Consider the following 21,835-nt stretch of genomic DNA (forward strand, 5'->3'; position numbering starts at 1 on the left):
TTTGCCCCTGTCCCCCATAGCCCTTGTCTCTTCAGCATGGGTCTGTCTACCATGGACATGTCACACCCAATATTTGGGAACTCAACCTTGATCGAGACTCCAGGGGTTCCTGGAGAGCCTAAGGGTCCATCGCTATCAGATATGGGGGAGATTTGAAGAGAGGTAGCATCACAGCATACCCCCAGAGAAAGGATGCAATGGTTTCAGTTGAGCGGGTAGGAGCGTGAGCAAAAGATGAGATAAGCTCCCTCTAGATAAAGATCTGAGCCCAGAAGTCAGGGGAACAGGGGATAGACAACCAGGCTGAGAATTCCATGGACAATATGCCTGCCAGGTTTTCAAGATTCAGACCTTCTTGAGTTCTGGCTAAGCCCAAGTACTGCCTGCTCCAGCCCCTGCCCCCAAACCACCCTCAGTTGATGTCTCTGTCACTGCTCTTGCTTTTCTGTAGTGTAAAACCGATCCTTATCTGTCCCCATTACTACCTGTTAGCTCTATAAGGGCAGGACACATGGCAGGAGCATGCCCCTATGTACCGCCAGTAGCCAGCACAGGCTGTGACCCATAGTGAGACTTGGAGAGTGTTTGAAATGAGAAAGTAAGTGAATGAATGACCATCCCACTGCCCAAGTTCCTCCTCAGAGCTCAGTCCTCTGTGCACAGAGCCCACAAGAAACAGCTCCACCTTTCTTCCACAGCCAGCCTGCCCCCCCCTACACAGGGGCAGCCAGGACACCTCTGCCCCCACCCAGGAGGCCACATTTGCAGCCCTCCCATTCCCCAGCCACAGTGGCCACTGAGGCCCCCACGAGGCATTGTGGCTCTGCGTGGCAAAGGCGCACCCAGCCCAGGACGCCAAGCCTCTCACCTGGACTCCAGCCAAAATGTCACTGAGCCTCTTTGTCCACCCTCCCTCCCCAACCTCCATTGTAAAGTTTATTTCACTGGAAGATTTCTTTTGTGTCAAACTGCTTAAACATTTTATTTTTAAAAAGTTAAATCATCATCAATTAAATCTAGATGTTCAAAATGGCATCCGAGGGTTTTTATCAATTATCTCTTTTTCTCCAACTTTACTTCTTCTACCATCCACTGCAGTCCCTCTCCCAGCCTTTGCCAAGGGTGCATGCCCCATTTGAATGTCTGTCCTCAAAAGCCTGATTTAAAACTAGCATGGGTACTCTTTGTAAAGCTCCAAGCCCACAAAGATGGGCTCAGTGAATAGCAGTTTCCTTCTCCCCTACCTCTCCAAGAAACTTTGGATAAATTTTTGGATAAAAAATTTGGATAAATTTTTATCTCACCTCCATCAGTTCCTTCTATTGTGTTCTTTTGCAATCAGCACAGCCACTTTTATCAGTGGTCACTTGCTAATGGGTGGTTTTAAATCTTTTCCCTTTAAAGCAGTGCCTTTTATGCTAAGAGTTTTATTGCATATTTCTTGTGTGCTCTGTTGTGCACTCTTGACCTATCCTTCCATGGTCAGGCCATGGCTGAACTTGCCAACCGGAGCACTGTGAGGGCATATGGCAAGGGTGGGCAATGGATCCGAATGGGACCTTTACAAGGGTCAGGCTCAGAGGTCAGACTCGGACTTAGTCTCCAGCAAAAGACCTCCGGAGTCTCCCAACAACCCCTTCTGCCCCCCTCCCCTGCTTGGAAGACTCAGTCTCTCAATATCCTGACTGCCCTTTGGCACCAGAAGGTGATCAGAGAGGGGCTGAGGCCACTGGCCGTTGGAACAGGAGTTGAAGCGCGTCAGAGAAGGCCCTGCCCCATTCAAGGCCTAGGACCCTTGGACCCTGGGAACCAGGTCCCCACTCCTGCCCTAGTCTGGTTCCCCACGCCGCGGACCCCGCCCGGTCGCCGCCGCACGGCCTCTTTCAGCACCGCGGCGCGGACAGCTCCCGGGAGGGCGCAGAGTGGGAGGCGCTGGGAGCAGCCGGGCCGGGGAGGACAAGGGAGGGCAGGGGAAAGCAGACGCAGGCTGGCGGGCGGGGCACGGAGTCCGACGGCCCTCCCCGGGGGCGGCGCCCACCCGGAGCAGGACGCCACCGAGCCGGAAGACAGGCAGAGACGCCAAGAGTCCGGGCGCTGGTGGCTCCCGGCCCGGGCCGGGGCCGAACGATGCCGGTCCGCAGGGGCCACGTCGCGCCCCAAAACACTTACCTGGACACCATCATCCGCAAATTCGAGGGCCAGAGTGAGTGCGTGCGTTGGTTTGGGAGGACGATCAGGAGTCCTGGGACGGTAGCAGGAGGGGCCGTATCCCTTTACTAACTTCGAATAGAGCAGGGGGTGGGGCTATGGATAGTGAATGCAAAATCCTTTTCTTTGATGTCTTGGAATACCTTCTCCTCCCGCAGACCCCACTCACCTCCAGTGCAGTCCATTTGCCCCAGCCTGGAGCATGAAGAGCGGAGCGCTGTCCCTCTCCCCTTTGCCCTACCCACTGAGTTGCCTTCCTGGTGCCCAACCCTGATGTCCCCCTCTGGTCACTGCCCTGCTTTCCACTCCTGACCCTGTCTGTCGGCTGCCTTCAGTGGTTTCCTTCATTCCTTTTTGCCCCCTCCTTCACCTCTGGACACCCTGGTTTTCCCAAGAGCTCTCCCCAGGCCTGACCCCCATCTGGTCAGTTCCCTGTTCCCTCCTGCTGACTCCCTTTCAGTGCCCTCCAGTAGACCTTGAACCTTTCCCTTTCCCCACTTCTGACCCTGACTGCTCTTGTCTTCCTGCAATCCTTAGCCCTGACCCCCTTCCCTCCGCCTGCCCCACCCATCATCTCTGGTCACTAATCTGCTCTCCCTTCATTGCCCCCAGGAGTCCGGTGACCTTTCCCATGACTCTGATCCCGTTGGTCTTCCCATCCTCCCCAGACCTGTCGTTCTCTCTCCCCCATTCTGATCATCGCCCTGCTCCCCATCCAGCTTCCCTCTCACTGTCACCAAGAGACTCTGTGATATTTCCTTCTCTGCTCCCCAACCCTGGTTGCCGGGGTCTTCCACCCCCCCCCCACCCCACCCCCAGGTCGTAAGTTCCTGATCGCCAATGCTCAGATGGAGAACTGCGCCATCATTTACTGCAACGACGGCTTCTGTGAGCTCTTCGGTTACTCCCGCGTGGAGGTGATGCAGCGGTCATGCACCTGCGACTTTCTCACAGGCCCCAACACCCCGCGCAGTGCCGTGTCCCGTCTGGCACAGGCCCTGCTGGGGGCCGAGGAGTGCAAGGTGGACACCTTCTACTACCGCAAGGACGGTGAGGCACTCTAGGGCAGAGGTCTCCTGCAGGGCAGGCTTGGTTTCTCTCTTGTCTAGCTAGGGTGGCCCTGGGGAGGGCACTGACCCAGAGACCAAAAGTCCTGGGCAAATCCCTCCCCTCCCCTCCCTGGGCCTCATTCAGCCTGTTTCTTCATCCGCAGGCTGAAGCATTGGTTGTTGGATGACTTGCCTTTTGAGATCCTTTCTGGGGACTGGGGACCAGGCTGAGCCGCCAACGGGCTGTGGCCTGGAGCAGGGCCTCCAACTCTGCCATCCCTTCCCCCATGTCCCCGGGTTCCTGGCTGCCCACTCTGTCACTGTCAGCCCCAGCTGTCAGGCAGCTGGGACAGAAATTAACCTTCCCTTATCTCTGTCCGCTCTGGGAATTAGGGGAGGAATCAGCCCCCCAAGGTCTCTGTGACCAGGCAAGGAGTTGGGGCTGCAGGCAAGGAGTTGGGGCTGCTGGCTGGGAAAGAGGGGTGGACCTGACTCACCCAGGCCCCTCCTTGGGAAGATGGAATCTGGAATTTGCCCCAACGTGGACTCTCCTCCAGACAGAGTTTGGATTGTTACTGCCAACCCAAGCTCACTGCAAGCAGAGCAGAAGCAACAGGGCCAAACTAGAGTAGAGACTGAGGATAGAAAGTTCAGCAGCTCTTTGAGACCCTCCCGTCGGGACCTCTTGACCAGGGCAAAGAGGGGATGGGCAGGATCAGAGCCTGGAAGTCCCTTTGAAGTCACCTGGATCAGCAGCCCCACACCTGGTTCTGCATCAGAATTACATGGGGTGTGCTTTCCAAAACACACCTTCCCGGAGAGGCTAAGAAGCTATGATGCCTAAGCAGGTGAATTTGGAAAAAATCCCCCTAGCAATCCTGATGTTCAAGCCAAGTTTAAGAATCACTAGCTTAGATAAATCCCTTTATTTCATGGGTGAGGAAATGGAAGCCCAAGGAAAAGAAGGGAATTTTTCAAGATCCCACTGCTAGAGTCCAGGCTAGAGCTAGAACGCAAGTCCCTGGATTCCTCGCTTGGATATGTCTGTTCTGGGTAAGCCTAAGAGAGGAAAAAATCCCATCTGCCTCTGTGCTAGTAGATGGGACTTTGGGGGAAGTAAGCCTCCAGCAGATCCCTGGCCACTTACCAAAAGCAGGCTTGAGAGCAACTGAGTGCAGGTAAAGGGCAGATGCCTTTGGCCTAAGAGTGGTGGGTGCTGAGAGCCTGGGTTCCAGGGCCTGTCGTGTGTATGCAGCACAAATGTGAGTGTGAATGTGAGCATGTGTGTACATGCAAGCATGTGTGTGGATTTACTGGCTCCTAGGATGCTTCTAGGGTAGGTCCTGGCTGTCCCGTGGTACTGCCACCCAGTGGAGTAGCAGAGGGGGAATTCTTCAGGCAGAAGCAACGATTTGGAGATTGGGAAGAAACTGGCTTAGTTTAGAGCAATCACAGGGTTAACGAAGTCAGAATATTTTTAAAAGCTGTGACCTCACCTCCTCACCTCATGGCAGAGAGGAGGTGACAGGGAGTGCGAAGGGTCTCAGGGGAACAGGATGGAACAGCAGAAAGTGAGGAGGGACAGCAGATCCTCTCTGTCACTCTCCTTGACCCCAGAGCTCTATCTGGGACACAGAAGGGTGAGGGCTGGTCCCAGACAGCCGGGGATGTCAGATTTTAGCTTTTGGGGTCTCTTCAGCACCCTATATAGTCCTGGGCAGGGGGCAGAGGTCAAGGCTGGGTCTTGGACCCCTGAAAGTAGAACTCAAGTCTTCAGGACCCTGCCGGTGTCCCCCAATTACCAGAAGGTACCTTAGGGATCCGATCTTGGAGGCTTGCCCTGGGTGAAAATGGGAAACTGCCCACACACCTACTGCCCCACTGGTCCCAGCCTATCATGTGTGCTTAGCCTGCCCCAGGCCCATCTCTGCCCTGCTATCCAAAGCCTTGACGAGCTGGACCTGGCCCAAAATTAGCCTGCGACTCAGAAAAGGGGCTGCCTGGCCTGTGTTCCCTAAAAGAAGGATGTGGTGCTTAGACAACTTGTGTTCACCTTATGGTCCAGTCTGACCACATAATCGTTTTTTTATGTTTGTACATTCTACAGTCGTACCAAGGGGTATCCCAACGGTGATTTCTTCCCATCTCAAATCAGTACCTCCTCTCCCCACCTCTGACTTCAGAGTGGTGGGTAAGGACCCTGGATAGAACTCAGCTGCTTTTTTTCCTAATCCTCTCTTCCTCTAAATGGGTAATCCACTGACAGTTCTCTTAGTCGAAGTAGAGGGTCTGTGTCCATATATCTCCATACTGCACAGATGCATGAAGTTGGGTTCCAAGAAGCCAGGACACTTGGCAAAAATGACCACATAAGACAGGGCTCAGAGACCGCCGAGAAACTGGGTTTCCATCTACCTGCCTTTGATTGGAAAAGTGGAACTGTAACAGAGATAAGGAGATGGGGATAGATGCAGGGCTAGAACCAATGTGAATCTGGAGGGAAGGAGAGAGAGCACTCAGATACCCCATCTTTACCCCTGCCCCAACTGGGCACCTGCCAAAGCGGACCAGCACTGCCTGCATTTGCCAGGTCCTCTTCTTTCAAGTCCCCCCCAACCCCTAAACCAGACAGGAGGAAGGGATCGTCCTCAGCTCCAAATGTAGAGGTTCAAAGGCTGGGGTCTGGGGCCCTTGTCTGCCCCTTCCCCCAGTATGTTCTGCCTGCTCTGCCATGAATGCCAGAGGACCAAGCTGAGAAAGCAGCCCCCCTTTTAGGGGCAGCTTTTTACAGCACCGACTCCCTCCTACAGGCTCAGCACAAAGCTGTGTGGGGTTGCTTAAAGAGATGGGCATGCACAGGGGATGGGTCAGGACCTGGGGAGGGGATAGCTGATGTGGGCAATGAGAAATCAAAGGAAGGAGACCAACTGAGAGGGAGAGAAGAACAGAGAGAAGTAGGGTGTCCCGGGGGGAGGCACATCTGCTACCCTTGCTCAGAGAGGTGGGATGCTGGCAGGGGCCTCTGGGAGGGAGAAAGAGGCAAAGGCTACAGCTCCTCTTCCAAGGACAGGGATAAGACAAAAGAACACAGTCACTTCTGCACATTACCTAGGGTGACACACTCACCCACTCAACAGGCACCCAGACACAGTTACACATAGGCTTGGAGCAATGGCCAAACCAGGATAGCCTAGGAAGGAGGTGAGAATGGGCTTAATGCTCTTCCAAGTTTCCATGGCTCCTGTCTCTGTCCACTCAGCAGGCAGCGAGCGTAGGGTGGGGCCTGGGGTACCGCACAGCCCTGCCCTCCCCCAGCCCCCGAGACGGGCTGGACTTTGATCCACTCGCAACCTCAGTTTTCCAACAGTAGAATCAGTTGGTGGCTCCAGCCCCTTGAAGACTAGAGAACCTGGAACTCCAGCCCTCCCTCACCCCTGCCCTGCCAGGACCTGTCTCTGCAGTGCCAATGAGATTGAGAATAGTCTGGCCTGGGTAGTGTCTCAGGCTGCTGGTCAAGAAGGCTTCCTGGTTAGGTCCCTCTCCTCACACCATGCCATGCCCCAGGCTGGCAGGAATGAGTGAAGGGCTCTCTGGGGCTCCAACTTTGGCCTGAGAGGCAGACCCTGCGGCACTGCATGCCCAGGATGGGGTCAGGCTAGGTGGCCTTTCCTTGGTGTGGATGTCTCCCCCGGGGCCCAGCACACAGCAGCTGGCAAATGGCTGCCCGGTGCCCTGGAGTCCGGGAATCCGATCCAGGAGATTCTTGCTCCCAGTAAGGCAAATGGGAGGATAGGGACAGCTCAGCAGCGCTTCAGCACTGATGTCTGGGGCTGGGGTGGGTAGCGCAGCGGGAGGTGGGGGCCTAAGAGAAATGAACACTAAATGTGGAATCTGGGAAGAGTGGTTCTAGTGGTTTCCAAAGTAGCGATAGTCCTGCCTTCTGTCTTGCTTCCACTCACATTTATGCACAGGTTCTTTCAAGCAATTGACAAACCCCTGGGATGGATGCTGGGATGCTGCAAACCTGCCCTCAGGGAGTGCAGCCTGGCCTTCTGAATTGCATGCTCACCTGAGGCCCCTGTCCACTTTGGGCCTAAGCCTGCCAGCCGTTCCAGCTGGGGAATGTGGACCCCCAGAACCATAGAGAAGGGGCTCATGAGGCATCTGTCCATCTGGCCCTGGGCAAGGGTCTGGGGGCTCACAAACTGGGCTTTGGGGATATGTGACAGTTTTAGCTCATTTTTTTCCACCCACCTCCAGGGCATGGAACCCTGGAGCCGAAAGAAAGGGGCAAAGGCCATGCCTCCTGAGCCTGAGCCACCCAGGAGGATGGGGAGAGTAAGGGGAAAGGCCAAGGGAGCTCCTCCACCAACCTTGTCCCTTGTGATCTCCTCCCTCCCTCAACATGCCCCAGGGGCTGCACTGCCTACTCTCCGAGTCCCAGCATCTCTGCCTTGGGACCCCACACTCCTCAGGGCCCAGAGCAGCAGCCGGGACCTTACCCAGACCTTCCACCCAGACAAGCCCCTTCCCCTCACCCAGCCATGCTGTGCTGAAAGCCCAGGCTCCCCCTCCACCTAGGCCCCAGGTGTGTTCCCAGCCTAGCACATGAGTTTCTCAGAGCCTCAGGCTCAATCTGCAGAACCAAGGTCTCTGTCTGTCCTCCAAGGAACTCCTAAAGCCTAATGTACAAACTGGCTCGTTACCCAGTGCTTAGGGTGTTCTCATGAGTCCCTCCAGCTGGATATCTTTGTGGGATGAGAATGTGGGAGCTGAGCTCCTCATGGGGAGAGAAGGACTTACCTCCCCATTTAATTTCCCCATCTGCTCAACTTTAATGAGAGCAGAAGCAAATCTCAAGGTTAAGCCCTGAGCTGAGGGCTGAGCACGGACTTGGCCTGATGCTACATTATCTCCTAATGATCAAGCTTAGCTGCTTTGCCCACCTCTGCCCTCTGGGTGGGGCACCTGCTGGGCAACCTCACCCACCTTCTGCCCGACAGCCCTGGTGGCATTGCCCAGGCCTTCTCACCCTAGTGGCTGCACTTAACTTGACCCTACCCTAGCCTCTTCCCTGGCTGCCCATGGTGAGGTCCCTGCAGGAGGGGCCCTTTCGGGGACACCCCTCCCCACTGGTGTTTGCAGCCTCTGGCTTCCGCTGCCTGGTGGACGTGGTGCCCGGAAAGAATGAGGAGGGGGTCGTTGTCATGTTCATCCTCAACCTTGAGGACCTGGCCCAGCTCCTGGCCAGGAGTGGGAGCCGCAGCCTGACCCGGCGCCTGCTGTCCCAGAGCTTCCTGGGCTCCGGCGAGGTGGGGTGCAGGTGGCGGTGGGAGGGCCGAGGATGGTGGGGGCACCAGGCAGAGCAGCTGGGCCCCTGGTGCTGGCTGCTGTGACCCTGGCCCTGGTTTCAGAGGGCTGTCACAGGAGACCGGGCGGACAGGGGCCTGGCCCGGGCAGAGTCAAGTACAGGACCATCAGCCAGATCCCGCGGTTCACTCTCAACTTTGTGGAGTTCCACCTGGAGAAGCACCGCTCCAGCTCTGCCACCGAGATTGAGATCATCGCGCCCCACAGGGTGGTGGAGTGGACTCAGAATGTCACCGAGAAGTTCACCCAAGTGTGGGGCTGCGGGGCAGGGTGGGCGGGTCCAGTCCTCGGGGGGCCTCTCCTCGGTCCTGGGTTCCGGCTCCTCTGGGCATCCTGTTTGTCCAGCCCTCTAAGGTCTGGTCTGAGCCCCGGGCCTCCTGTCCTGCTTGCATCTGCTTCTTGGGACCTAAAGGCCTGAGGCCACTACCCTGATGACCAGCTCTCAGAGCCCCGGGCGGTTGGAGGTTGGCTCCCCTAGGCCTGGGAGAGTCCCGGAGGGGAGGAAAGGCAAAGAAAAACCATGTCGTGGCCATGCCGGGAGGAGCAGGGGGAGAAGGGCTGGCAGACGCCCCAGCCCTGCCCTGGACCCTTGCCTTTGTGGGGACAGTTGCCCCTCTACCGGCTCCTCCAGCATTCCGGGCACAGGCAGGTTGCAGTGAGGCTGGTTCAGCCAGCTGGGAGCCAGGTCCAGAATGCCCATCCTCCTGCAGCCCCTCTTTGGCCAGTCCAAGGGAAACCTCCCTGGGTCCTGTTTCAGCTGACCATACTGTCCCTTCTCATGGGGACTGTTGACCCAGTCCCACACCTGACCAGGCCTGAGGGAAATGGAAACAGCCCTGCCTGAGGTGCAGGTGACCAGGGTCCTGGCACTAACTCGCTGTGTGACAAGTGACCTCCCCTGGCCCTCCTTTCTGAGCCTCAGGGCTCTTGCTGGAGGTGACAGTTGGATAAACGGTCTCTGAGGGCCCATTCAGCACGCAAAGGGTTGGCCCCAGTAGCCAGATAAAGCTCTGAGTCATCGAGTAGGGGCCAAGGCCAGGTGGAGCCAGGACCTGCAGAGCAAGAGGGGGGCTCCAAGCTGCCCCCAGGGCTGTCCCTTCACTGCGGGTGTGGGGGACAGCTCTTTTACCTCCCTCTTTCACCTCAAGCACAGTCAGTGCTGGGGCCAGGTATGGGGACCACCTGTGACCAAGCCCCAGACCGAGTTTCCCTCTGACCCCAGACTGCAGGCCTGGGCCCACCGAGGTCGGGCAGGGTGGCCCAGTGGCCTGACCCTAGGAAGCCCACCCAGATGCTCACCCCACACCCCGGAGCTTGGTGCTACTGTCGTCGGCAGCCGCGATGGGGGCTGTAGAGACTTGCCCAGGTGAAGACTGACGAGCCTAGCCCGGGCCCCGGGTTCCAACCCCCACTGACCTGATTGCCTCTGTCCTGCTCCTGCCCCAGCCCCCTTGCTTCACTGCCCCGTCCCATGAGAACTCCAAGATGGGGGAAGTGGCCGATAGAGCTCAGGGGAGGGGCCAGTGGGGCCGTGGAGCAGGGAGGCCCCAGTGAATTTCGGGGGCCAGACGCTGTGACCTCACACCCGAGCCCCTAATCCTGAGGGGCCTACAATAATGGGGACACCAGAAGGGTGGGCTTTGCTAGGAAATGGGCCTTACACCGCTTAGGAGGCAGTGGGAGACCATGAGGCCTGTATGGTGGGGGAGATGCTCCCCTGACGCTGGCATGATGCTGAGGAGCTGAGGGCCCAGACACTCTCTCACCAGATGGTCTGCTGGGAGAATCCCCGCGCCCTGTAGCCCCGCTGCCTCCCTCCCCCTCCCACACAGGTTAAGGGGAGGGCCAGGGAGGGCCATAAGCTTTGGGGTGTCATCTCAGCGTGGTCCTGAGCAGCCTCAGACAGCGGGCTGTGGTCATGACCCCCCAGGCCTGAGCAGGTGTGCTTTGGGTCACCTTGAGTGAGCTGCGATGTGGACAAAGTGCTGGGTTTAGGAAGAGTGGTGGGGGAGGAAGCAGACGTTCCCCAAGCTTAGAGTCCAGTAGAGTCTGGCCTGGGAACTGCTTCCCATGCAGAAAGAATACCACATGACCCGGGTGTCCACAGGGGGCAGGGAGAAAGTTGGAAAAGAGGCACCAAGCCTGTCTGGAGTCAGGGAGGGCATTCGAAGGAGGTAAAGTATAGGCTGAGGCCTGAAGGCTGAACTGGTGGTCACTGCTAGGTGGGGACACTGTGGCCCCTCCCAGGGGCTTGGATGTCACTTCAGGACCCACTGGTTGAAAACAACCCTTGGGGGGCCCCAGAACAACTAATCATTGTGACTCTTTCTGCTAACTGATCTGGCTTGCAAGGCCAGAACCCTAGACGGCAAATTTTCTTAAACCAGGACTGTCCACTGGGCCCCAGCCAGTGGTGGTGTTGGGGGGGGGGGCTTCAGACACCCCTCAGGTCCCATCCCTGTTGGGGCAGCTTCTAATGTAGGATGAGAAGGCAGGAGTGTGGGAAGAGCTATCAGCATGCAGAGAGGCCACCTGCCATCTGGACATGTCATCTTATTGACTCACAACAACCCAATGACGTGGGTTATCCTTTACTATCCCACTTTGCAGATGAGGGAACTGAGGCCCATGGGGGTTAAAAAACCTGCCCAAAGTCACACTTAGAGCAAACATCAAGGCTGGGAGAACCGCTTTTCCTGATATCCCGGCTGTTTGCAGGTGGGGTGGGGGAGGGGGGTGCAGCTGGGTAGCATCCAGACATAAGATTATGTTTGGCATGTTGGGCTGGGTGCTGGGGATCTTATGTGGGCCACAGTGTCTGAGGCAGAGTGCAGGGTGCAGACAGGAGGGGCCTGGGATTAGCTACACACCCCCAAATGTCTCTCCTCATGGAAGACTCTGAGAGTGAGTCCCAGGGAGCGCTCTCAGCTCCACGATGCTGGGGCCTCGGGAGTGAGGAGGCTATTCTGGTTCTTGGGATGACCTGTTCCCATTAGGAATCCCAGCTACAGGGAGGCTTGCCCCCCCAGCCCCCACCTCAGTTTAGGTTCTTCCCTGGGACATGCCCTGCTCTGCCCTCATCGCTCTTCTCCTTCAGCCCTGTACCCCACCCCCCACCAGGCCTGCCTGTTTCTAAGGGACTTTGTGAGCTGCAAATCTGGGGTTGCTATGGGACAGAGCTGCACCCCTTGTCCTTGTCCTGTAGCCCCTCTCCCCTCTCTGCACTTCCTCTCAACATACCTGTCCCCTTATGAACCGGCCTCCAACATTCCCGCCCCATCTTTACCTCATCCCTTCTGCCCTTCATCACCCACATCACCCAGCCTGGCCCGCTGCCCCCTTCCCAGGCCTCACCCCCTAGCTCCTCACCGCTCCCAGACATGCCCCATGCACAGTGACTGCCCTGTGGCCCCTGCCAGGTCCTGTCCCTGGGTGCAGACGTGCTGCCAGAGTACCAGCTGCAGGCGCCGTGCCTCCACTGCGGGACTATCCTGCGCTACAGCCCCTTCAAGGCCGTGTGGGACTGGCTCGTCCTGCTGCTGGTCACCTACACAGCTGTCTTCACGCCCTACTCGGCCGCCTTCCTGCTCAGCAACCAGGACGAGGCGCGGCGGGGGCACTGCAGCTACCCCTGCAGCCCACTCACCATCGTGGACCTCATCGTGGACATCGTCATCAACTTCCGCACCACCTACGTCAACGCCAACGACGAGGTGGTCAGCCACCCCCGCCGCATCGCCGTCCACTACTTCAAGGGCTGGTTCCTCATTGACATGGTGGCCGCCATCCCCTTTGACCTGCTCATCTTCCGCACCGGCTCTGATGAGGTGAGCAAAGCCCCTCCAGGCCAGCTGCCATGGCCACCCCCTGCGCCCTCGCCCCGAGGCCACCCTGGGTGCAGAGAGGACCTGCGTGGGGCACCTTTGCCAAGGCAAGTGGAGGTGGGAGAGGAATCTCAGGCCATTGCATCTGTCCTCTCCCAGCCCTGGAGAAAGACCAGCCAAGGCTGCACCCCCAGGCCTGGGTGCCATCCCTCTGCTGCAGAATTCTGCCCGATCTGGCACAGGCACTCCTGCATGCTAGCCTCTAATGCTAACTTCTAAACCGCACTTGCCCTGAAGTCCACAGGCTGCTTCCCCGGTGCTGCCTGACTCCCTCTCGACACCCCACCAGGCCTCCCACAATGCCCACCCCACTTCATCAGGGTGCTTTCAGGCTCCTCTCATATTCTTTAGTCCCACTTTATCCTCCCACCCTCTCTCCAGGAGCAGCTTTCCTCTCCAATCAGCTCTGCCTTTTGCGTTCCAGTCACCTTCCCCAGTCGCCCCAGCCTATCTGGCAACCTGTCCATCCAGCAGGATTCCTCTGCTTCCGTATCCCTTCTCCCCCACTGAGCCAATCCATCCCCAAATCCTCTCCACCAACACTGCACCAAGTGACCTTCTTATCCTCCTCCTGCCCCAGTCCTACCTCCACCAGCCTTGCTCCCCTGCATGCAGCAGCTAAGGGGGCTTCAGATCACCTGTCTGACCCTGTGACCACCCCCACCCCCAGGACCTTTAATGGCCAGCTCTTTATGCACCCTGAGGCTCACAGGAGCAGTCCCTGCCCCTCCTGCTCCCCCATCGTCCACTCTGCTCTCCAGGCCACAGCAAACCTCCTGGTTTCCCACACACGCTGGCCCATGTCACACCTCCAGGCCTTGGCTTGTGCTGCTGCCTCTACCTGGAATGCCCTTTCCCGCTCCCACCTATTTTCATGGAGACACAGCCTCATCTCTCATGACTCAACTCATATGTCACCTCCTCTATGAAGCCTCCTCTGACCTGCCCCACAGACTTGACTTCCCCTTCCTCCATGCTCCTACTGGACTTCTGTCCTAGCAACCACAACACTTTTTTTGCACTTTAGGCTAAAAGCTCCTTAAGGTCCCACTGCCAAGTGCATGATCCAAAGCAGGGCCTCCATGAGTGTTTGTTGAATGACCACATGACCGTATGAGCGAGTGAATGAATGCAGGCCTAAGTTCACTTTTCAAAGGCCGATCCCCAGTCCTGCGGCCCCCTCCCCACCCCTCTAGACCACCACCCTGATCGTCGAACTGCTGAAGACGGCGCGGCTGCTGTGGCCGGTGCGCGTGGCGCGGAGGCTGGACCGCTACTCGGAGTACGGGTCGCCCGTGCTCTTCCTGCTCATGTGCACCTTCGCGCTCATCGCGCACTGGCTGGCCTGCATCTGGTACATCATCGGTAACGTGGAGCGGCCCTATCTGGAGCCCAAGATCGGCTGGCTGGACAGCCTGGGTACACAGCTCGGCAAGCACTACAACAGCAGCGACCCGGCCTCAGGCCCCTCGGTCCAGGACAAGTACGTCACAGCCCTCTACTTCACCTTCAGCAGCCTCACCAGCGTGGGCTTCGGCAATGTCTCACCCAACACCAACACCGAGAAGGTCTTCTCCATCTGTGTCATGCTCATTGGCTGTGAATGTCACCCCATGCCACATGCGCTCAGGGCCTTAGCCAGGGAGTTTCACTTTTGGTGCTGTGCTGAGCTGTGACATAGCGTGGAGTCATGCGGGCGGGACGCTAAGCCTAAGTGTGCAGCAGAGTGAGTTCGTGCATGTGTAGACACCCCCGAGGCCCGGAATTGAGGCCAAGCACCACGACTAGTGATATGATTTGCAGGGCCCCGTGCAAAATGAAACAGAGGACCCCTTGTTGTAAAAATTAAATGATTATTAAATTATTAAGAGTTAAATTGGCGACAGCAGAGTGTTAAACCAAGCACAGGGCTCTTCTGAGAGTGGGGCCCTGTCAGGCGCTTTTCCAAGCCCTTCACAAAGCCCACATTTCGTTCCCATCACAACCACAACATACAGGCCGTGTTACGGTCCCCAGGGTACAGCCCATGAAACTGAAGGTCCCGGCTGGCCAGAGGGTACGCAGCTAGAAGTCTGGGCCGCGCTGGCCATGGGTTCTGAGTTCCTGCAGTGCGCCAGCGGCCAGGTTCAGGAATGCACCAGGCAGTGTGGAAGTTTACATGCAGATCAAGTTGTCATGTTCAGAGTATTTAGAGATGTGAAATCCCAGAAAAACAAAAACAAGGAGAAAAAAATGATAAAAACAAGAGTTTTCCTTTTATTATATTTTCACAACTTGAAGGAAAAAACAAATCTGAACTAAGAGAAGCCACTGCCCTGTTCTTTCTTCTCAGGAGTTTGGCCTCTGGGCCCAGAAAGGTGCCAAGAAACAAGGGACAGAGGGAGGAGGGCCTTGTCCCCGTGTGCCTTGGTGCTGTACCCCCTGTACCGGGGCCCTGCTGACTTTTCCCTGGATGGAAGGGTCCCTAGGCCTAGGGGGCCGCCAGCTCCGGGGGAGAGGGAGGCCTGGGAGCAGGGCCCTGGTGGGGGTGCGGGGGAGCGCGCAGTGGCGCTCACTCCCCGCCCGCCCCCACCCCGCACCCCCAGCCCTCATGTACGCCAGCATCTTCGGCAACGTCTCCGCCATCATCCAGCGCCTGTATTCGGGCACCGCGCGCAGATGCTGCGTGTCAAGGAGTTCATCCGCTTCCACCAAATTCCCAGCCCACTGCGACAGCACCTCCAGGAGTACTTCCAGCACGCCTGGTCCTACACCAACGGCATCGACGTGAACGCGGTGAGCCCCCCACCGCCTTGTCCCGGGTGGGGCCGGCGCCCCCGGAGCCCTCCCCAGCCCGCCCCGCTCCCCCGCCGCCTCCCGCTGGACTCGCCCGCCCGCCTGCCCCACAGGTGCTGAAGAGCTTCCCCGAGTGCCTGCAGGCCGACATCTGCCTGCACCTGCACCGCGAGCTGCCGCAGCACTGCCCGGCCTTCCGCGGCGCCAGCAAGGGCTGCCTGCGTGCGCTCGCCGTCAAGTTCAAGACGACGCACGTGCCGCCCGGGGACACGCTGGTGCACCTCGGCGACGTGCTCTCCACGCTCTACTTCATCTCCCGAGGCTCCATCGAGATCCTGCGCGACGACGTGGTCGTGGCCATCCTAGGTAGGTGGGTCGGGTGAGGTGGGCCGGGTGAGGTGGGCCAGGCGGTGTGGGTGGGCGGGGTTGCGGATGCCCTGCCCAGGCCACCCCCTTCCTAATGCTGCCCTGTGCCAAGCGCTGTGCCCAGAGCTTTGTTACACCCAGCTCACTAAATTCTGAAAACAATCTTCTGCCCTAGGCCCTATTTTCCTGATAGGGAAGTTGAGGCTTAGCTGCTGGCAAGAGGCCAAGCAGAAATCCCAGGCCAGCTCCTATCTCTGTTCCTCTCTTGGGGACCTCAGGGTGACAGGCCTGTCTTGGGTGTTGGGGGTGTACCCTGCTTGGATGCCTCAGTCTCATTCAGTGCAGCTGCAGGGACAGCTGAACACTTTGGAGGAAGGCTATGAGCACTGGACAGGGGGTCAGACAGACTTGGATCACATGCAACCTCTGCCACTTACCAGCTGTAGAGCCTTGGTGGAAGTCACTTCACCTCTCTGAGTTCGCAGGGTCCAATCTTTGGTTCTCATCTTCCTTACCTTCCCCCAGACTGGAGATGCTCTTGCTGTCCCCTACCCTGACATCAGCCTTGCCCAGCTTGATCTCTCTTCCCTCTAGCTCCCCTCCAAATTCTCTAGACAGTTCCCTTAAGCTCCTCTGTCCACTCCTCTCCCTCTCACCTGCCACTAGTCAGTGTTCATCAAGTGCCTGTGCTTTGCTCACTTCTCACCTGCGCTAACTCCTTGCTCGCTTGGCCTCAGCCTCTACCTGTGCCACAAGAACCCCTCTGAGCTCTGTCCCAGCCCCAGTCTCTCCTGTGTCAGACCAGAATATTCCATTCCTTCCAGGGCGTGGCCACCCTTATATTCCATAGGAAGAACGAACTCAACATATCTCAACCTGAACCCATCATTTTTCCAAAGCAGTTCCCACGGTGTCCCCATCACTGTGTACCTTCCATGGGCATGTGTTTTAGTTTGTTAAAGTGGCTGGAATGCAATATGCCAGAAACAGAACAGCTTTTCAAAAGGAAATTTATTAGGTTGCAAGTTTACAGTTCTAAGACTATGAAAAATGTCCAAATTAAGGCACCAACAAGAGGTTACCTTCATTCAACAGAGGCTGATGCCATCTGGAACACCTCTGTCAGTTGGGAAGGGATATGGCAACATCTGCTAGCTTTCTCTCCTAGCTCCTCATTTCATAAGAATTCCCTGGGGATGTTTTCCTTCTGCATTTCCAAAGTTCTCTGGCTGTGCGAGCTCTGTTGGTTCTGAGATTTTTCCAAAATGGTTCCCTCTTAAAGGCCTCCAGTAAGCAACTGCACCTTGAATGGGTGAAAATATATCTCCATGAAAACCACCTAATCAAAAGGCACCACCCACAATTTGTCACCTCTCCATGGAAACAATAAAAAAGATCCCATCCACCAATACTGAATGAGAATTAAAGAGCATGGCTTTTCTGAGGCACACACAGTTTCAAACCAGCACAGCCAGAGACATAGGAGTCCACCAAGAGAGCATCCTTCTCCCTCTCCTTACTACCCTGCCCCCCACCATCCAGACAGCCACAAAACTCTGTCTGCTCCCCTCCACCCTGCACCCTTACCTCTGTGTCTCTGCCTGGTCAGGTGTCAGGAGCCCTTTTCCTGGTCTATCCCATGAGCTCCATCTTCCACCTCCTGCCAGTGACCTGAAATTCACATCTGTGCACACTCCTGCTCAAAATCTTGCGATGATTTCCCACGACCGTGAGACAAAATGTAAATAAACCCTTGTGCTGGAAGGCATGGTCCTCCCTAACCTGGCTGCCCTTCCCCTGCCCTCATGCTCCAGCCACATCGCCAGCCACACAGCCATGGCACGTGCTGGGCACTGTGCTTGGAGCCCTCACCGCACCTCTCTGCTTGGCAGACCTGAGGCATCCCTCAAGGCTGGGCTCAAGCATAGGCCTCTCTGAGACCTTTTCTGACCCCCATCCTACCACATGGGAAGGATGATCATTGCTGTTAATAATTAAGAAGCTGGTCCAATTTAAGTTTCTGTTATAGACATGAAATGCTCACATTTTGTCCTCAGTGGAAATGGACTTTAGATCATAATCTTTCATCAACTAGAAATCCATCATTTTATAATGTTACTGAGATTTCAAACTTCTGGGTTTCATTTGTAACCCTGGCCAGTCCCTTCCCTCCCCGGGCCTCAGGCTTCTCCTCTGTGAATGAGAAATTTGGGCACCAAATAATGCTTGAGAACCTGTTCAGTTCTGGCAGCCTCTGACCCTTGGTCCTGCTCTTTTGTAGGGCATGTCCTGGCCTCCATCTCATCCCTCTGCTTGTACAAACCAGCACCCCCTCAGCCTAGACTTCCCTGTGGTGAGGGAAAGTCAAAGCATCATGGCCCTTGGCACCCCTGGCCCTGGGCTCTCCGCCCCAGCCCTGACCAGGCAGCCCTGACCACGCTGTTCCTTGATCCCAGAATGCCTTTCCCTGGGAGCACGTGCTCCTGACTTCTCTCTGCACATCCTCCCTCTGCTTTCTCTGTCAGCTCCCACAGTGCTCCCTGACCCCAGCCACCTTCTCCATGGCCCCATAGCTCTTGATTCTCCCCACTTCTGAAGCTCTATAGCTCACACTGGAAACTAGTGATTTATATAACTGGTTATTTATATGCCTTTCTAGCAGGGAGTTCGGGGCTCCTTGTGAGTAGGACAGCATCCTATTCATGCTTACATCTGGGCCCCGTTTGGTGCCTGGCACCAGTAGGGGCACCTTCCCCCCATGCACACACACATACAGGCCCTGAGTACCCACCACTTGTCTTCCTTGTGACCTCCATCCTTCCCAGGACATTGCACTGACCAAACCTGGTGCTTATGGCTATGCAGGGCACTTTCTCACCATCACCCCATCTGCTCCTCTCAACAGCCCCAGAGGAGTGGGGTAGGCAAGGCAGAGATGGTTATACGTGCCTTAGAGATGAGGACACAGGAGTCCAGAGAAGGGAGGCGACTTCCCCAATTTGCCCCTGCCGAGCCCATGCTCATTACCTAGTCCCACAGTGGGGATGGGGACCACAAAGAAACAGAAACCTCACTACCTCCAACCCTGCTCCCGGGGGAGCTGGATGCTCCTGGCCCAGGGCTCTCTGTATGCTGCTCCACAGTCCAGCAGGGTGAGAGGGCAGCGAGGGGTTGTTGAGCAGGGAGCCTTTACTGCCCCTTACTGCCCAGTGTCCTTGGGGTGTGGTGCTAAAGCACATGGGCAAAGAGGGGAATTCTGATGGAGAGAGTTCCTGAGGGGCCTGAAGACAGCAAGAAGACGCACATGCCAGCAGGATGCGAGCAGGGAGAGCATGGGTCTGAATCCATCTCTGTGGAGCTCAGAGGACAGGGAAAGGGCACTCCTACCTTCCAGCCAGTATACCCAGCCTTGTCCCCAGAGCTAGGTCCTGAGCACCAGGCCCCAGCCTGCTGGTATCCCTGAGGGGGATGGAGAGGTCATAGTCAAGGGGCCTCAGGAGGGAGCTTGATCCAGATCTTAGAGGGAGTCCTGTTCCCTCTGCTGGCAGGGAAGAACGACATCTTTGGGGAGCCTGTTAGCTTCCATGCCCGGCCGGGCAAGTCCAGTGCAGACGTGCGGGCGCTGACCTACTGCGACCTGCACAAGATCCAGTGGACAGACCTGCTGGAGGTGCTGGACACATACCCCGCCTTCGCAGACAGCTTCTGGAGTAAGCTGGAGGTCACCTTCAACCTGCGGGATGTGAGTCTGGGCTGGACGGGCATCATGGGTGGTGCCCAGGCAGCTGTGGAGGGCTCAGCCTGTTTGAATGACCACCACCCTGCCATTCAACCCCGGCCTGTGTCCTCCTGTGCCTGCCACAGCCAGCACCACGCCGAGGACGTATGATGGTGGCCAAGATGAGCACCTGCTCTGCACTCAGTGCTGACCTAAGAACTTCTTTGACTTGATCTCATTTAGTCTTCCCCTGCAAATGGGGTTACTATCCCCATTTTTCAGATGAGGAAACAGAAGGTCAGAGGGGACAAATTAATCAGCCAAAGTCATACAGCTAGTAAATGGAAGTGCCAAAATGTGACCTTAAGTTTGTCTGAACTCCAAAGCCCAAGCTCTTTCCATCACACCAGGCCAAGGTGAAAAGGAGGGTGTGTCCCCTCCAGGGGCTCCCAGCTCCAGGCACAGGGGTGCAAGGAAGTGATAAAACTCCTCTCAAGCTTATCACTCAGTGGAGGAGATTATAACAATTCACAAAAAATAAAGAGCCACACAAGAGTTGAATAATCAGATAAATCACGAAGGTATGTAGAAGAGACTACATTTCTGCAGAACTCAGGGCTGCCTAGGAGCTGGGACAGCCAGTGCAAGACTCTGGATTCATCTGGGGTTGCAGCTGCTGGAGGGGCTTCGCAAAGGAGGAGTGTCAGGAATCAGCCAGTGGGAAGGAGTGGGAGGGGAAACGGTGGCCCTCCCCTTCCTCCTCCCCCAGGAGGCATGGCATTGCTGGCCCAGGCTCCACACCCAGCTTCTGGGGGGCAGTGCTGAACTGGATTTTCTTGCTGTTCCCTCTGCTGTTCTCTGCCACCCCAAGGCTCTCCCCTTCCCACCTGACCTGACCTGCACATCTAGTAAGGACCAGCCACTGAGAGCCATCAGGCGCCCTGAGCACTCAGTGGCTTGGCACCATTGCAGGAGGGATGTGGTTTCCATGGCCTGGGGCATTTTCATCCCCTGAATCTCATGGTGTCAGGAGGGTGGGCTGCCAAGGGCACTGCATAGGGCACCTCCATGGTGTCAGGAGGGTGGGGTACCTATGGATTGGAGGCTCCACACTCAGCCTCCACAGAGGAAACTCCCCACTGGCCCACACTCAGGGCGGGGAGCAATAGGATATGCAGGAAAGGGGACTGGAAAAACAACCCTTCTGCCTTACACCCCCAGATCTCTTGTTTGAGACAGCATCTCCCAAGACCTCTGTGGGGGCCTCCACGTGGCTGGCCAGGACAAAGTTATCGTCTCTGAGCCTCTATTCACTGCCTACCACCCATGCAGGAGACAACCTGGAGGACACTGCCCAGCACATCCTGGGGTGCCCAGCCACCTGCCACCCCCTTTTCACTTAGTTGGTGGAAGGACAATGGGGAGGGGGAGGGGAGAACAAATAGGCCTCATCCCCAGCTGTGGTCCCCGTTACTTTGATGCTCCTGTTCCCCACAAGGTAGATGGAGGTCTCCAGCCATCACCCCAATAGGATCCAGGCAGCCAAGACCACCAGGGCTCCTTCCTCAACAACAGCCAGCCAGGTGGGCAATGCAGCCCCTGCCAGTTACTGTCCAGCCCTGGCCTGGAGTCCTTGCCCAGCCTCTTGTCCCTTCTCCTGTCCTTTCCATCCTGCCTCCCCTTGGGAGAGTGGGGAGTGGCTCCCTCTCTGGCTGAGTTCCCATTCAATTGTTTCCATCTTTTTTGCCATTTGCTGTTTTGAGTCTTCGAAGTCAATTATCCTGTCCTCTATATCACTTATTCTTTCTTCTGTCTCTTCAAACATGGTGTTGTGTCCCTCTAGTATGTTTTAGTTGGTCAACAGAGTCTTTAATCTCTGTGATTTCTGCTATTTTTCTATTTATTCTTTCAAATTCCTGTTTGTGCTCTTTTACTGTCTTCTTGATCTCCATATGTCATTTGCTGTCCCACTTACTTTATTAAGTAGAGTTGTATGAACATCTTGATTAGTAGTTCCAACATCTGTGTCTCCCCTGGTGTTTAATAAAAATATATAGCTATATCTGTCTGCATTGTGATATGTTTAGTGATCTTCTGCTGTCTTTGTGGCATGTAAATATCTTGGTTGATTTGCTTTGGGAGTTGATTTCCATTTGGCCTTTCCCACCATAATAGCCCTCACTGCAGGAGTTAGAGAGCCAATGTGGGGATTCTGACAGTTGCTCAGTATATCTAGTCCAATTATGCATTCTGGAACTGGGGAAATAACTACAAAATGGGTCCGGGGGCCCACTGGACCCACTGTGAGATGGACATGAGCTAAAACTACATCAATCACCTGCTCTCCATAAGCCCCCACTCTGACTGGTGGACCAAAGTGATGTTTTGCATCCCCTGGAATTGTCACTTCTGAACCAGTGTCTAATAATCCCTGAAATATCTGATCATTTCCTTTTCCCCAATGC

At 56.3% G+C, this 21,835-nt stretch overlaps 2 protein-coding genes across 5 annotated transcripts in view; both read left to right on the forward strand.

The window, feature by feature from the left end:
* ACE (angiotensin I converting enzyme) overlaps positions 1–1,012 on the forward strand; it is a 45,701-nt gene extending 44,689 nt beyond the window's left edge. For 3 of the 4 annotated variants that reach the window (XM_077163533.1, XM_077163531.1, XM_077163532.1), the window contains exon 38: positions 699–1,012. The gene's annotated coding sequence lies outside the window, so the exon portion shown is untranslated. The remainder of the gene's footprint in view (positions 1–698) is intronic. The other variant, XM_077163534.1, reaches the window with a different exon arrangement.
* A 7,329-nt stretch (positions 1,013–8,341) lies between these two features.
* On the forward strand, positions 8,342–21,419 carry KCNH6 (potassium voltage-gated channel subfamily H member 6). Its single transcript, XM_077163247.1, is given in 8 exon segments — positions 8,342–8,564; positions 8,672–8,877; positions 12,047–12,454; positions 13,708–14,110; positions 15,097–15,162; positions 15,165–15,286; positions 15,400–15,652; positions 19,201–21,419. Coding segments are annotated over 8 exon segments (2,022 nt in total). The 3' UTR covers positions 19,542–21,419.
* Positions 21,420–21,835: the final 416 nt, after the last annotated feature.

This window comes from Tamandua tetradactyla, chromosome 6 (genome assembly GCF_023851605.1).
Source record: "Tamandua tetradactyla isolate mTamTet1 chromosome 6, mTamTet1.pri, whole genome shotgun sequence".
In the NCBI taxonomy this organism is placed as follows: Eukaryota; Metazoa; Chordata; class Mammalia; order Pilosa; family Myrmecophagidae; genus Tamandua; species Tamandua tetradactyla.